Source organism: Anneissia japonica, unplaced genomic scaffold, assembly GCF_011630105.1.
Source record: "Anneissia japonica isolate Jap-2015-1 unplaced genomic scaffold, ASM1163010v1 scaffold6537_len306802_cov134, whole genome shotgun sequence".
Lineage (NCBI taxonomy): Eukaryota > Metazoa > Echinodermata > Crinoidea > Comatulida > Comatulidae > Anneissia > Anneissia japonica.
The window spans coordinates 126,730-144,483 of NW_022717339.1; the positions used below are offsets into that span (position 1 = coordinate 126,730).

The following is a 17,754-nucleotide window of genomic DNA, read 5'->3' on the forward strand; positions in this document are numbered from 1 at the left end:
GGTTGGGGGGGGGGGGGGGGGGGGGGGACTTACAACAGTAGATTACGACACTGACTTCATGCTGCTAAAGGGGTAATTCGTAATGGCCTATAACTTCATTTAAAAATATGCCAAAAAACAATTTTAACCTCTAGGAAAAAAAGAAACAGTATCTTTCTAGTTCCCTTTTAAAGAAGCTTTTACTAGTCATATCGTTGTCCTATGGTTTGTATCTAATATACTGTGCAATTCACCAACTGCCGCACACAAGCTCAGCTAGCTCTCTGTGGTACCGGGAACGAGAGTAAAGATTGAGGGCGTGGGGACTGCTCCTGCGTGGGCAGGGGGTTCTGGGATGGATGATGAAGAAAGAAAGAAATAAAGATATAGCCTAGAATTGTTATTGCGATTTGTCTAAAGGGTAACTTATTTGTGGACAGTACAATTGGCGAGGAGGACGAACAAAATAGTGAGTAAGCCAGATCCGTTTCTTGAGTCCCCAGGCCCGCCCACCGTTCCATGGAAAACGTGGAAAATAATCTTTGAAAATTACTTGTTGGCCGCCGATTTGCAAGCAGAGTCGGCGGAACGCCCCAAGGCGATAGTAATAGCGTCGTTGGGCACTGAAGCCCAACGAATTTATTACCCTGTCTTGAACAGTCGTGCCACGTCAACTGCTGGTGCACAGCAGGCAGAAGAAGATGGTGATAAAGACGAATGTACAGAAACAATTGCAATTACTTGCTGATAATTTTGAACCCAAACTAAATGTTGTAGCGGAGAGGTACAAGTTTAAAAGCCGATCTCATGAACCAGGTGAGACAATTCAGACGTTTGTTTTGGCTCTTAAACACTTAGCAAGTACGTGCCAGTTTGCTAATTTGCACGATGACATGATCCGTTGTCAAATCGTAGAAAAAACAAACTCCACAAGACTAAGGGAAAGATTGTTAATGGAGAAAGAGTTAACCTTGATGAAAGCTATTCAGATTGCGGAGAGGGTTGAAGCAGCTGAGATGGAACGAAAAAACATGGAGGGGATAGCGGTAAAGGCCCCTGAGGAACTCAATGGAGTATCGATGCCAGTTGTGCACAAACGCAGGTGAAGAAGAGGTATATGAATGGACCTACTGGTGGATATGGTGAAGACGATGTTTTCGATACGGGTCACAACGCCATTTGGCAAATTCCTCTGAATGTCCGGCGAAGAGCCAGGTATGTCGTCAGTGTTCCAGGGTCGGCCACTTTCAGCGCATGTCAGGAAGTTGGTGGTAGAACCGTTATGCAGTGTTTTGCTAGGGAAGCCCATGGTGAGTGCAGTAGGATGACACATATTTCAGTTACCATTCGTGTCAATAATGTGAATCTACCTTTTGTTGTTGACACAGCATCAGACGTGTCCCTGTTAAGTATGAAACTGTTTCAAAGACATTTTGTAAAAGCAGCACTGTACCCAAGTGGAGTTAATTTGTTAAAATATACACGGCAAAAAATTAACATTGTTGGCGAATTTCATACAGTAGTTGTTAAGTACAAGTCAAAGTCAGCTACAGTAAAGTTTTTAGTAGTAGACCAGGGATGTTCCATTTTGGGTAAAGATTTGATTCAAATGCTGGGGTTAACGATTGAGGGGTCGATTATCTTATGTTTGGCAATGGGAGTGGATAAGTGTAAGGGTAAGGCTACCAAAATGGATTTGGTAAAAGATGAGTTTTCTTACCGATTTGATTCTGATCTTGGACATATTAAAGGTTTTGTCCATACGGTTAAGGTTAATCCTCAGGTGCCACCTGTGATGCAGTCATTGAGAAGACTGCCTCTGGCAATTTGAGATAAAGTTACTGAGGGGTTGAATAGATTGGAGAAATGTGGGGTCATTGAAAGGGTGAAAGGTGCAACCGATTGGGTGTCCCCATTAGTAGTGATCTGGAAAAAATGGTGGGATACGTCTTTGTGTCGATTTGAGAAAAATAAATGAATCCATAATAATTGAAAAGCACCCTCTGCCAAAAATTGATGAATTATTTGATGCTATGTCAGGTGCTAAACTGTTCAGCAAATTAGATTTGAAGTCCGCATATCACCAGTTACATTTACACGAAGATAGTAGAGCCCTTAAAACATTTGTATCCCACAATGTGTTGTACAGGTTTAGGAAGGTGTGCTTCGGTTTGGCTTCCGCCCCTACTGCATTTCAAAAATTAATGTTAATAATATTGCAGGGAATCCCTAATATTAGTTACTTTATTGATGATATTTTTGTTTTTGGCAGGACTAAATCAGACCACGATAGAGCTCTGAGGGTCAAGATTATGGAATGCGCCTAAATGACAAGTGTGAATTTGGTGTGACTAGTGTTAACATTTTGGGGCATGTATTACATTAGAGTTTATAGAGGCGATAGGTTAGTGGTACCTAACAGTTCATTTAATTTATTAAGAACATGAGGCTCACCAAGGGATAATGAGAACTAAGAAAAGATTAAGACAATTATATTGGTGGCCAAGAATGGACACACAAGTAGAAAATATAACTAAACATTGCAGGGTGTGTATAGAACATGATAAAACGGTAAAGGTTTCAAAAGCTCCCATGACACCCATAGAGTATCCGTCAGGTCCATGGGAAAAGTTAGGACTAGATATAGTCGGTCTCTGTGAATTACTACCGAACCAGTGCAGATTTGGCATTACTCTCATTGATTACCATTCCAAATGGCCGGAAGTGTGTTTTTTAATAAACTTTTTGTCAGGGGTGTTTGCGCGGGAGGGTTACTCATTAGAATTGATCACTGATCATGGAGTTCAATTTGTCCGTTATGAAATGAAACAATTTATGAAACAATGAGATATTAAGCATTTGCATTCTGCTATTTATCACCCACAGAGTAATGAGGCAGAGGAAATGTTTAACAAAGTGTGCTAAAACAGACGATAACAACTGCATTCATAGAAGGGAAAGAAGTTAAACAATATGTGCAGTCATTTTATTTGTATATTGAAATACTCCACATTCAACGACAGAGGTGGAACTAGCATTGTGTTACATGGACGTAAATTGAGAATCAAGTTAGATATTAAAGGGTTGACACCGTCAGCAGATGTGATGGTTGATAAATCTAAACTTAAAGAGCTAGTAAAGGTTAATCAGGAGAAACAAAAAACATATTTTGACAATCGTAACAGCGTAAAAATACTGATTATACAGGAAGGAATGTATGTAAATGTCAAGAAAACTGGATATGTACATAAGGGTAATAGTTCATTTATGGGGCCATTTCGTGTAGTTAAGAAGGTGGGGAATGCAGCCTTGCTGTTGAGTAACAGATAAACATATAAAGTTGAAAGGTTATTGTAAGCCATGTCTGAAGAAATTTGGTGAACCCGTTAGACAATGCAGTGCCTTTGATGATTGATGATTTTGGAAATGTACAACCAGAAAATGTCAATGCAAAAAGATTCGTAGAAAGGGGTGTAGATCCGGTTCCATATAAAACTAGGTCAGGTAGAGTAGTAAGAAATCCTAGTAGGTATATTGAAGAATGTAATTTGTTACAGGGGGGAGATTGTAGTAACGGGAACGAGAGTAAAGATTAAGGGCGTGGGGACTGCACCTGCGTGGGCAGAGGGTTCTGGGATGGATGATGAAGGAAGAAAGAAATAAAGATATAGACTAGAGTTGTTATTGAGATTTGTCTGAAGTGTAACTTATTTGTGGACAGTACACTCTCTCACATCGCAGCTATCACTATATAATGCATACGATGAGGATTGTTTGTGTTTAGCTTTTCACAAACCTACAAATCAAGTTTATTCTCATTTGTCAATCCCTAGATTTAAAGTTTGCATACATGTTACAGATTTGGGCATGTGAGGCAAAAACATCAATCAATATTTCTTACTCACTGCTTTTCACATTATTAGTTCTCTACTAAAAACACTTCGTTGGCTACCTGTCAGGCAAACACATTTTTCTTTAAGATTCTTATTTTAACATTTAAGGCCCTGATATTTCTTCGACCATCATATCTTGTTGAACTTGTCCCTCGCTGTGCTCCTTCTCTTCGTCTCCTCTCTGCACATAAATCACTGTTAACTGTCCCAAATTCAGAACAAAGGCATATGACCTGACAACGCACCCTTTCTACCTCTGCCTCTTCCCTTTGGGGAATACACTCCCTCCCTTTCTTAAAGATTTTACTACTTTTGATTAATTTAAAATTAATTTATAAAACATATTTATATAACAAACTCTAAGGTTAAACTGCAACTTTTAATCATTTTTTAAATTGGCGCAACTGTATAGCTTAATTAATAGCATTACTGGCATTAAATTTATACCTGAAATATTTCTTGAGATGGACAACGTTCGGTCGTTACATTTTTACTTTTCTGTAGAAAAACAAGTAAAGAAGCATGAACGATCTATATACTTTTTTAATGATTAAAGTACACTTCACACCACCTTTATTTATTATTTTTTAGTTGGCTCATATAAATTAATACTTTTATGACAATCGGTTGTGAGAGCTTAATACAGTAGTGGCAATACAGGGGGGTCGCAGATTGTAGCACAACACCTTTCTTAGGTCAAGATGCCCTGTATGAGTGTTTAGTGGCTTATTATTCTTCTCATTTCAGACACCCACCTCCTGAACCCCGCTCCTGAACCCTCAACGTATTTTTTTAGAGGTATATGAGACTACATGTGATTTTAAAATTTATAATGGTAAAGATAGGCTAGGTCTATATCACTGAAACTAAGTCAGGTTTCCTTGTGCAGTCTGCACAAAAAAAATCTTATGCTTTTTGGCAGTGGCGTATCCAAGGGGGGAGGGGGGCGCCCCCACCCTCCCACCAGTCCCCCATTTTAATACTGCTAGATACGCCACTGCTTTTTGGACTCGCAAATTCTGACAAACTGTAAAAAACAAAAAGAAAGAGAGAAAAAGAAAAATTGATCGTCGAAAACGCCTCAGAGTTTATTTTTGGGCTTCTAGAAAAAAACAATTTCGTGGGGCATGCCCCGAACCCACTAGGGTAGTGTTATCTCGATCGGCCCCACTTTCAGCACCCCCTCCCCTTCGGACATCTCTGGATCTGCCCCTGATGAGGTGAAGGAGTACTTACTACATGTATGTTAAAACAGTACAGGTGCTTGTGTGTGACTGGCTGATACTTATCATTAACTATTTCTTTCTCATTTAGGTAGACGAGGTACATATCAAAGTCATATGGCGCAAGGTTGAATATCAATTCAACACGTCTATCCCCTTCACTATCTACTATATAGGTTGACGGTGACCAAACACTAGGTAAATCTATTAAACAAAATATATTTATAGTACATAAATTTATCTCAGAATGGTGTTCGATTATAAATACAGTAATGTAAAAAAATAAATAAGGTTTTTCTTAAAATGTTAACACTTAATTGTCCAAGATTGTTATTGTATCATACCTGCTTCAGATATTTGACAATAATAATCATCTTTCTTGTAGAAGCAACCTATTAAAACAAGGGAAAAATTCTATTATTGCATACAAATATAGGTTTGATATAACTCATACATACATTCTACGAGTCCTAAACAAGTAATGAAAATAGTACACACTTCCTACGCCTAGGCGATCAAATGGCCAATCTCTCTCAGCCTCTTAAGGCCAAATCAGACAGCGTTGTACCAGGCAGCCAAACGCGTTTTGTTGTCGCGTCGGGTCTGTGTGAGTTAAACGCAGACACAATGGTGTGCGTGTTGCGTGGGGTGGGGGGGGGGCAGTCGCGTCATAGAATATTAAACTTGTTTATTATTTCTCACGATGGCTTAAGACTGTCCCTGACGATAAATCGCGTCAGGCCAAGTCATATGACGCTGTCTGAGTTGGACTTGAAATTTTGCATCTCCTTTACCGTTTGTCCATGTCATAAATTACATAGCAAGGCGGCCTAGAGATTGCACATCGCGCGGTAGGGCAAAAAATGTTATCCCCCAGGGAAATAGTACTTTCTATTGCCTGCTTCTTAACCAATCAGATGCCTAGAATCTATGTAAGTGGTATATAATATAAAATATATGTATGCTCTCATCATTCAGACTCAAACATTATACGATATATATACATTATATTAACATTGTTAGGCCTATCTTTACAGCACCCTTTTCTTGCAGTTATGACGAAAATTCTAACCAGAACACAAGACTAAACTACTGCTCTTTTCAAAGAATATCCTGGTTCTTTAAAGTGCACTTAGTTTGTGTAAATTGGACCTACAGTTTGCAGTCTTGATCCAAGGAGGAGGGTTTATAACGAGATACGAGGCTCTGGGTTATAGCACACCTAAAGCGTGTGTTGCCTTGGCATGCCATACAGAATTCACCCTCGAGGATTGAAAGAACACTCTTGTAGACAGTAGACAAACATAAGAAACTATATTTACTTGGTGGCCAATAATATGTGAACGCTGCCTTCTCAGTGGATGGCATCGTTTTTATCGTAATCAAATACTCTCCACCAGGACGGACTGGTCTTGAACAGTCAAAGAATATCCTCCTCTATAGGTATATAAAACAATACAATGTTAAATCCAAACTATAAAGCAAAATTACTTAATGTGATCAAATAGACTTTTACAACATTGTTACATTGTTAATAAGCAAAAAATAAAATGTTTCTAGTTCAAGTTGGTGAATGAACGAAAGGATTATTCTTATTGATCATTAGGGAATTCAAAATTATAAAGAAAATACCATCATTGCATAAAAGAAAACTGTTTCGGAAAACAAATGTACACTACGTTGAACTGTGTATAGAAGAACTACATTTAATTATACTCGATCACACGTTATTTATTAAACTTACAACTGTATCTTCCTCAGACAAGAGATCATCATAGGTAAGCTCGTCTGTAAAATTTATGTAATGACAATACATTTCATTGTTTAGCCGGTCAAGGTGCTGTATCTCAATACTTACTCCTCTGTATATTCCTGAGCCTGCAACAGAACGAATATCATATTGTTAAAATCATAATTGTTTCCAGTTTCTTTACATAGATACAGTGATAAATGCATTTGATATGCGACTATTAGACATAAGTGACAACACAACTATTATTATTATTATTAAGCATGAATTGTAATTTCAATAAATATGTGCTGATCATACAATTTCATTGTTTTATATCATTTTAGAGACTTGTTTAAAGACTACACTACAGTAATTTTTTTTACCATAAATGCTGGAATAAGTTCTGCGACTTGGAATCTTTAGTTCGGCACTTATTCGAAAGCGACGCAGACGCTTATAAAAAAAATTACCGTGATGCTTTCCATGCCCGTTCCCATGTTACCTATTTCACGTATTCCCGTTGTTCAGTAGGAAAATCGTAGGTCCTACTTCATCATAAAAATAAACGTTCATAAAGAAATTTTTGTATCTTCATTGTGTAATATTTATGTATTTTAACATTGTATACGTTTTATTTAAAACCCTTTCTCAAAATGTTTGACTACACACAGGGTAATGTATAATACGACGCTTAGCTAAAAAAAAATTGGTTTGGTGCAGCGCTTATTGGAGAATGGCACCCATTCGACCATCTACAGTACTAGGTAAAACTCTGATACGAGCTATGATTACTGTAAACAGTTTATATTCGAATCCCGATGCAAAATTTCTGTTTTATTGTCAATAATTATTACCTATAGCACTTACCATTCAAATTCAAGTCAAATGAAATATTCAGTTTTGTAAACTCTACTGTATAACCTGTATAAGTTGTCACATAAGAGTCGACTTCAATATTTTCAGCTGGTGGTGCTGAGCCATCGTTGCCAAACAAATTGGGGCAAACAGCTAAGGAACATGAAAATAATATTAATAATGTAATCACTACAGCCATGTGATTAGAAATAGGTATGTTTCATTGGTCTAATTAGGAAATTGACTCTAAGAGGTATTACTCAGGGCGCCAAGATGCAAGTGCACGTCCAAACCTGTCTAAACTTAGCACTTTTGTCTTGAATGTAATGTAGCAGTGGTTGCCAGAATATTAATTTTTGCTCTGACAGTTTAGAGAAGGACCCGGAAGATATGAAATAAACAAAAATTCCTACCGACCTACCTATTTTTGGATTTTCCAAAAATGTGGCCAATACAATTTTTTTTGCCCTTATTGTGGCGCCCTCTATGCCTTAGTATATGGAAAACAACTACGAAAAAAGCTTGCCAGCCAACATGTTAAATATATACTGGTATGCTTAAAAAACTGTAAAAATAACATTCAATATTTTAAGGTACTATAGGCTAAATTATTATAATTTTAATAATGCTTTCATAAATGTAGGTCTACCAGGAATCGATGGATGGAACTTACTTGCATCGTTTAGCCATTCTTGCATGCACATCTGAATTTCACCAACAGCATTCTATCAACAACAACAAAAAAAAGAATTATCACCAGTCTGGAAATTGGTGGGGGTAGGAGGTTGCTGATAGGGGCTCGAAGGTGCAGTGGGGACTCAATAATTTGGTGGGGAATGCTAACATGGAGAAAACAAGTCAAGAAGTAACTTGCAAAAATATGGTTATAAATGATTTTTAACTTTTTGAGTGTCATTTTCATTTTGGGGAGAGGGGTAACTGGGGTAGGTTTCGCACATCTCCTTTTTTGTGTGTGTCTATCCTCTCAGTGAGAAATTCTTATTTTCAATTTAAGTATTGTAGTAACTGCATAAAAGCAAATAAAAAATATCCAAAGTCGGCTCAATTTACCATCACCCATTAACCCCTCCCCATGTTTATTCGATGATTTTTTTTTAAATGTATTAAACACTGTTTTACTTAAATATCTCACATTTGTCCTTAATTACTTTTCATATGTGTTATACAATTTATCCCCGGATACAAGTAAGAGGAAATGCACACAGACTTTCCAATTAATTTTACAGGTGTACAAGTAGCAACAGACAAAAACATACAATGAAATATTCAAACCATTTTATATATAAGGAACCATACAATTTTTTTAAGAATTGGCCTGTTATTTGAAGGTAGTTTTCCTAACTTCTTTCTACAGTGGAAGTGAAACTAACATTTTAACTGACAGACATTATGGTAGAATTGGATTAATTGATTGAATGACTGATTGACATATTTTTTATTTGCAACAGCCTTGGTTAAAATGGATAAAAGACAAAACCTCAATTACGATTAGACTTTAGTCGAATGTTAAAATGTTCCAGTTTCCCTAATATTTAATTAATATTTGTCTATTGGTGCTTTTTTGAGGTCTCATTTCCCTTCACCGTCTGTGCATGTTATAAATTACACAGCGACATTTTAGGTCGGGCCTAGAGATTACATCGCAATATGGAAAAATATACTATCATTTAAACATGATAGTACTTTTTCCCCCGGAAATGTATGAACTATCATTTAATCTACGACAGAGGAGTGGTGGTCAAAGTTTATAATCCGCTTTTTTAACCAATCGTTTGCTTGGAATATATGCCGGATATAAATACTTTTATTACCAGATACATGAAAGAGGAAGTACACAAAACCCATCTAGGTCTACTTTCATTACAACGGAGGGGTCCAAGCCTAAAGAGCCGATAAAGCCTTGGTCGATGGCTCTGAATAAAAACTCCCTTGTAAGGTTCACAGGGAGAGTTTTTATGGCTTAGCGTGGTCAAAAATATGATTTTAGATCACAATATTTGGGATTGGCAGTCAAAATACTGTAGCATTATTTGGATAGGCAAATTATTTTTTTTAATGATCCGACAACTTAGTTGTGTGTCGGACAACAGGAGGTCCAGGCTTGTCCGGCGGAGGGGAAGATCCCCCTCTCCCCACAGACGCCACCATGAACAGGGCTGATTCTATAAGTACTATAAGTGACTTGCTAACAATCAATCTATCGATGATACGCCAGATATCCAGAAAAAGTAATATGTTCAGAGAAGGGTTCTATTCATTTTTAATTCAAAACACACCACTGACACTTTATAAATACAATCACTCAACTTTGTAGATTTTGCATGCATGTTCTTAGAACTATCAAAGGATTTTGTTCAGTAGATCATACCATTATACCTCCATGATCATACCCTACTTTTACTCAAACTTAATACTTTGGTGTTTAAAGTATTTTGCTTGGAAATGGTTGAAAGACTCTAACAAATAAGTTATCAACGTTCATGTGTGTATTTGACTTGTGTAGAAAGGGTCAGATATAAGGTGTGGTGTACCACTCATTTCTTTATTGCAGTGTTTGGGGCACATTTTTGAGAGGAATACTATATATATTATAAAGGAGGAAATTACTAGAAAAGTGCCCTAAATTTAGTACAAACACAGCTGTATTGAGCTATTATCATTACTATATAACTTTTGATACATAATCACAAGCCGTTCCGGATCTCTTTGCTATTCTTCCTTCTTCCTGCATCTTGGTACATAAGGCCCCATAACAAAAATTATTAGTTTTTTTTTGCCAACCCCGCCCCCATTTTACCGATGTTCACAAGTAAATTAATGGTTAGGGACACATATATATATAAAAAGTCATAAGAATGGAAACAAATTTATATTTTAACAATATGTTTTTGTTGTATCAGTAAAAATATCTGCAAGAAATTCTGAGCTTTTCAAGTGAAAAAACAAACATACATAAAATAAAAGGGTCAGAATTCTTTGAATTAAATGCATGCACTTCATCGCGGTGTTAAGAACACACAACCAAAACAAAAAAGGTAATAAATTAAACTAAAGCCGACCAACACGATTTAATACCATATCGTTAATTCTTTTCGTGCTAGTTAGTGCCCGAAACACGTAAACTAAAGTATTGAGCTTTAATCATTATTATATAACTATGATACATAATCCCAAGCCGTTCCGGATCTCTTTTCCTTCTTCTTGTATTAAATGTACAATAATAATAATAATAATAGTAATAATAATAATAATAATAATAATAATAATAATAATAATAATAATAATAATAATAATAATAATATAATACTAACAACATAACATTACAAGGGCGTCGGAAGCGGTCCGGCTGGTCCGGTTTAGGCCGGACCAATAATTTACATTCCAATATCGTTTGTAAGCCAATTGTAAGCTACTTTCTCTGACGCAACCTCTTTTTTCCCCCCTTTTTTTTATAAAATTAAATGACCTGACTTCAAGCAACAAACAAACCAGATACTTTTTTTTTTGTTTTTCGTGGGGATTACCCACCTTTATTTGTCCTCTTTTTTCATGATTTTCAATTTTTCGTTTTCTCTCCTATTATACAGTGATCTTATGCTGTACCAATATTTACATGCGTTCACAATTCAAAACAATTTTGTATTTATACACCATTACAATATAAAACAAATTTAAAAGAAAAATTAATTGAATTTCATAAGCATACTTTTTTAAATAGTAGGAGAAAATTGCACATTTCCCGTAATTCATTTCCTCCACGCCTATCCTTACATATATACAATATATGTATTATACAAACACACACATACACACAAATACATACATAAATACACCAACAAACACACCCCCACGCACACACCCACACACATACCCACCAATAAACTACACATATACATAGGCCTACGTAAAAAAGCATACCCCACATAAAACAAACACACATACCCTACAGTGTACCAATTATTAAATATTTTTGTTTTCTTCCTGTTTTTCATTTTATTTAACCTTAATTACTGTACCTTTGCAATAGACATTCTGTTTATACCTTCAACATTTTTTCATTCTTTTATTTTCCTTTACGAAATTTTCATTAGGCCTATTTCTTTTTTCCCTTTTTCTTTTTTAGTTTACATTTTCAATCATAAGAAAAGTGATGTACATCTCAAATAATGTTTACAATACAAAAAAAATTCTAAATTTATGACAAAATTTTAAAAAAAGAGACATTTCTCACATTATACATTGTAATTAATTAAAATTTATTAAAGCCTATATATTTACAAAACCACAGAAAAAATAAATAATTAGGCAATTAGAAATTAGGCTAACGCTTTCAGAAGAGTATTTTTTACACGTGACCATTTCATATTTGCTTTATCTATGTTACATGCGTATTCACTTTCAATTTGAAGTTTAACCTCTAATGTAAAAGAAATCCAAATAACCGTTTAATCAATTTTTAGTTTTTTATCAATTTTCGTTTTTAGACATGCTTTATAAATGCAAAACGTCAGCAAAGACAAAAGCGTTTACCATATTGTTGTTGGTTCCAACAATTACATTTATCCAGCTTATAGGTCTTACGCCAGGAAAGCACTTAGTAATTATCTTGTTAAACCGTATCCATATAGGCTTTATCTTTGAACACATAAATAACATATGGTGTTCGTCTTATACCAGTTTACAACAATTATTACATTTATCATTTTTGACTAATTTCCATATTTTCAGTCTTTTATTACATGGTAAAATTCGATGTATTAGGTTAAATAAAAACTGGGCAACTTTTGTGTTATATTTCATACATTTAACTCGGTGATACCATACTTCGTCCCAGTTAATATGATTTATATTACACTCTAACTCCCACTTCCGTTCAGCTAGCGGAATGGGATTAATGTCTGAAATAAATTGCCAGTAATAAAAAGAGTTTTTTTACCATTTTTTGAAGAAAGAATTGCCATTATTTTTATATTTTTATACCTTATCATTAGTTCCTTTTGAAATTAACATTTTCCATTCTTTTGGTATTGCATTTATAAGGGTGATATTTTCAATTAGCCCATTTTCTTTTTGTAAAAGTTTTGGGATCAATTCATTTGGCGTTAAAAATCTATCGTCTATTGAAATATTACCTATCGATTTGTAACCTGAATTTATCCAAACTTTAAAGTATATTTAATTTTTGCTTACAGTTATAAACTTATTTTCCCATATTGGTTGAGTCTTAACATCGTATGTATTTTGGGGTTTTATGCTCACTATATTATGAAACTTAACGACTGAATTCAACATTTATTTATAAAAATTAGACATGATATTAAGGTTAGTGTGCTTTATAAAATAAAGTTGAGTCGCATTTACCGTGCACTCCAACGGATACAGATAATAAATGGGAATGAGTTTCCATTTCCCACGGTCTGAGCTTAAGAGTCTTTTTACACAATTCAAAGCTAAAGAGTTGACCATTGAATGAAAGTCGACCATATTTAATCCTCTCTTTTCGACTCTTCGCATAAGGCATGTTCATTTTCTCTTTTTTTTTACCTCTCCATAAAAACGTAAATAATATATTATCAACTTTAGGAAATACTTGTTTTGGAACATTTACTATGCTGGCATTATATATAAGTTTGGATATAGCCATAGTTTTAATAATGGTAATCTTTCCAAAGAAAGATAAATGTCTTTTTCCCCACAATTTTAGGGTATTTTCTAAATTTGTAATTTTGTCATCCCAATTCTTTTTCCTACATATATTTTCATCATATCCTACGTAAATCCCCAGAAACTTTACAGGTTCTTTTGTACAAACAATATTCAGAGGATTGGATAGATTATCTTTGATGTGCCTAACCAAATGCCTTTTGATTTATCTTTATTTAACTTTAACCCTGATGTAAGCTACTTGTTATCCTGACATGTATGCGAGTACAATGTATATGTATGTATGTACAGTATATTATTTATATTTAAAAAAAGTTAGTAGAATATAATCGGAAAAAATATACATATAAAAGGAACGCATTGAAAACATATCTTTAAATGTCGTACGTTACTATGAAAATAACTATAAAGAAATAATAGTTAGCCATTAAGATGGTCTAACCAGTTTTAAAGAAAAGTGATGTTTATCTCTTTAAATACTCCTATTGGATATTTCACAGTACAACATAAAACCTTTTAATTGTAAATTATGTAATGATGAAATGTGAGAAGAAATAAAATTGGGATAACCCCACAAAAGACAAAAAAAAAACTTTAACCCTGAGACCTTACAAAAAATTTCAATTTCATTAAAAAAATGAACAAGGCTGTATTCATCTGGTGAAAATATGAGTGTCATCGGCCAATTGTGCAATTTTCACAACTTTTTTTAAAATTTTCCTTGCTTTTATTTTCTGGCAATACAAAGCCTTTGCACTAATATTTTCGGCCATAGCTTCCACGACTATTGTAAACAATAAAGGCGAAAGTGGACATCCTTGTCTCACACCACCTTTCATATTAAAACGATCTGAGCTCCATCCGTTATTTGTAACTATACATTCTGTGTCTGTGTATATTGTGCTTATCCACCTTTCAAAGTTTGAAAAGATTTACCAAACCCAATTTTTTCAAGCACTTTAATCATCAAATTCCTATCAATTGAGTCAAATGCCTTTGCTAATTCTAAAAAGATCATTGCACCGGGTTTTAAGTGTTTATTTTCACCACCGAATCTCCCAGAAATGTAGCCTTTTTGATCATAATCAATAATCGACCAAATAACTGTTTGTAATCTATCAGAAAGGACGTGGGCCATAATTTTGTAGTCTACATTTATTAATGTAATAGGCATCCAGTTGGTGGGCTTTTCTCATTCTCCACTTTTGAATAGTAAATTAATTATTCCCAATCTTTGAGTAGTACTTAACGTATTATTTCTATAAGAATAGTTTAGAGCGTTACATAAAATATACTTAAGATCTTCCCAAAAATAACGGTAAAATTCTACGCTAAGTCCATCAGAAACATGGCTTTTATTAAGCTTCATTTTATATACAGAATGTGTGCATTCCTCAACCATGATTTCACCTTCACATTCTTCTAATTCGTTTTCGGAGAGTTTTTTAAGGTTCGTATTCTTTAGATATGAATCATTATCTCAGGTATATTTTTATTTTTGTATAGGTTTCCATAAAACTTAACTTGCTCTTTTTGGATATCACCAATATTTGACGTGTATTTACCATTTTCTTTTAGTACACATGTGATGTGTTTTCTTTTTTCCTTGCTTTTCTCTAGCCCTAAGAAGAATTTATTGTTTTATTCACCTTTTTCCAACCATTGTATTCTTGAGCGAATTTGTGCGCCTCGAACGCCAGACTCATAGATAGCTTCTAATTCTTTTGTTTTACTTTTTAAAACAGATTCTATATATTTATCGTAAACAATGTTTAACTTATTTGTAAGTACATTGACTTCTCTAAGTAATCTTTTTTTTTTCCTTTTTTCCTATTTTCTTTTCTTGCACAATATTTACATGTGTATTCTATTATTTTCACTTTCAGATACTCCCACAGAAGCTGTGGATTTAGATTATATTCATTTTTTTAACTTCTCAATAATTTTAATATATTGAAGGAATAAGTGTTGTCTTGTAAAATGCTATTATTTATTTTCCAGATACCTTTTTCACATTGATATATAAACAATTTAAGCGAAATCGCCTGGTGATCATTAAATACGGCCGGCCTTATGTCAGTATGCACTATATCGCCATTTGTATGCAATGCTTTTGATACGATCCAGTAGTCTAATCTCCTATATGTATCTTTCCTTCTCCATGTGAATTGAAAAGTGTTTTTTTATGACAGTGTCGCCATATACAACTAGTTTATGTTTATACATACAATTTCTCAAAGCTAACGGTGAGTTATCATAGTGGGGGATACTGTTTCTTTGACCAACGTTGCGATCTAGAACACAGTTGATATCCCCACCCATGACAATGTATTCATCATTTCCGTAACAAAGACTATCTATCTTTTTTCCCATTTTTTTTTTAAAGAAAAGTGATCTTTCTTTATAATTTTGGTGCATATAGATTGCTTAAATTTATTGCTTTATATTTATGCTTTAGACTTACAATTATATTCCTATCCTTTCCATCTACAAATTTATAATTGATGTTTTGGGCGTCAAAACTTGTTTTAAACAGTATCGAAACACCTCTCCTATTGGTTGATCCGAAGCTGTGATATGCTTCACCTTTCCAAAATTTAGAAAGACAACTTACTGATGCTTTATCAAAGTGTGTTTCTTGTAGCAAAACAATATCTACATTTTGTTCTTCTAACAATTTAAAAAATTTTCGTTTTTTATGGTTATCTCTCAAACCTCTGACATTTAAGGATATTAAATGCAGACTACACTACTAAAGACCAGTCAGAAAACATATTACTAATCGTACATATAGAAGTAAGCCGTATTCTAACTTATGGACTCCAATTTCTTTTCCTTCTCTGCATTTTTCCCCCACTTTTTGTAATCTTTTTTCTTTTTGTCGCCGCAAAGGACTGTCGAGCAGAAGTACAATCCCCGCATCAGTATTTTTTCATCTGGGGTTATATCTGGTCTACCAGCACTAACAAAATCGGTAATTGGCCTCATGCCTTCCGTATTCTTCTCAGATTTTTTAAGTTTTTCTTTTTCGAATTTTTTCAGCTTGTTTTTTTCCCCGCTTTTTTTGCTTCCTTTTCTCATTCTTACTAACAGTGAATCCTTTAGGAACAGCTGCAGATGAGCGCTCTTCTTGGTTAATACTTTTACGCTATTAATTGCGACTTTTATTATCTGTTGGACACTCTCATCTAACTCAAATGAATCTGGATCACTACCTGGGTTGGCAGGTTTGTTGAGTAGGTCCTCTAGAATACCAATGACATTTTGTGTGTTATCTATTGGTTTATCTTTAACTGATTCTTTTCTTCCAGTTGTATTTTTGTAAGCATCGTTTTGTACTTCCCCATCACTCGATTCAGAATCGCTCAGGAGGTCACACGTCACTATATCTTCAGATTCTGGTTCAATCTCCGAGTCTATCCAATGATCTGTTATGCTTTTGTTGCAGGTATTTGCCCTGTGACCAGGTTTGTTGCACTTATGACATACCGTGCTTTTTTACCTTCGTCGGGCAGTCGTTTACTTTGTACTTTCTGATCTCTATGGAAGATTCTCGCATTGAAATTATTTATCTTAAGCACTCTCGGAAGACTTTATTTGAATGGTTGCACAAAAACTGCTCTGTCTCCATTTAGAAATCTTGAAAGCTTTCCATTAATTCGAAATTGTATTTCTCTTTGGATTTTTCTTCTAAGTTTTTTTAAGGCATCAGTAATTTGTTCATCCCGAACAGACAAAGATATATCCTTAACTAGGATTCTTACTTCATTTTCATCTCCGCCGATATATGGGTTGACATCATACACTTTAACCTGTTTTCCATTTATTTTTAAACCAGAAATGATTGCTTTCACTCTTTCGCTGTGATCATCTATATAAATTCTCCAAAGGTTTCTAACCTTTTGGGTTGCTATGACGTGGTCACAATTAATGACCTCACTTAACGAAAAGTAAAGTACCTCTTCTTTGATAAAATCCTCGTTTTGTTTCTGATTTCATCATCTTTAAGAAAGACAGGCTTTATAGTCCAGCAAACTTTGGCTGGTTGCATTTTTTTTTGCTATATTTTTAAAAAATTGGATATGATGTAGAGTAGACATAGATAAATCAAAAAAGTATGTGCAACACTTTTTTTTCATACGTACGGGGGGTTGCCAGCCGTTTCAAAATGGCCGCCATTTTTTCCTAAAATTGTCACTAATATTGTAAATTTATGTTATTAAAATGCAGTATTCAATTGGAAATCCACTCATAACAATGACAGCAACAGTTAACTAAATATTGTACACATTTTTGAGCTATTACAATTTAAAATGGCTGCCATTTTCCATTATTTTAGCTTTTTAGCATACATATTAATATAATAATAACCGACCTGTACAAAAAC

The 17,754-nt window shown here is 34.5% G+C and overlaps 1 protein-coding gene across 1 annotated transcript in view; it reads right to left on the reverse strand.

Annotated features, from left to right (window-relative positions):
• The window catches only part of LOC117110173, a 57,868-nt gene that overhangs the window by 27,603 nt on the left and 12,511 nt on the right, over positions 1 to 17,754 (reverse strand). Inside the window, exons 2-8 of the mRNA XM_033252783.1 lie at positions 8,356 to 8,407; positions 7,695 to 7,835; positions 6,840 to 6,973; positions 6,418 to 6,532; positions 5,440 to 5,487; positions 5,109 to 5,299; positions 4,320 to 4,370 (exon numbers count right to left, since the gene is read on the reverse strand). Of these exons, the coding sequence (XP_033108674.1) occupies positions 4,320 to 4,370; positions 5,109 to 5,299; positions 5,440 to 5,487; positions 6,418 to 6,532; positions 6,840 to 6,973; positions 7,695 to 7,835; positions 8,356 to 8,407 (732 nt within the window). The remainder of the gene's footprint in view (positions 1 to 4,319; positions 4,371 to 5,108; positions 5,300 to 5,439; positions 5,488 to 6,417; positions 6,533 to 6,839; positions 6,974 to 7,694; positions 7,836 to 8,355; positions 8,408 to 17,754) is intronic.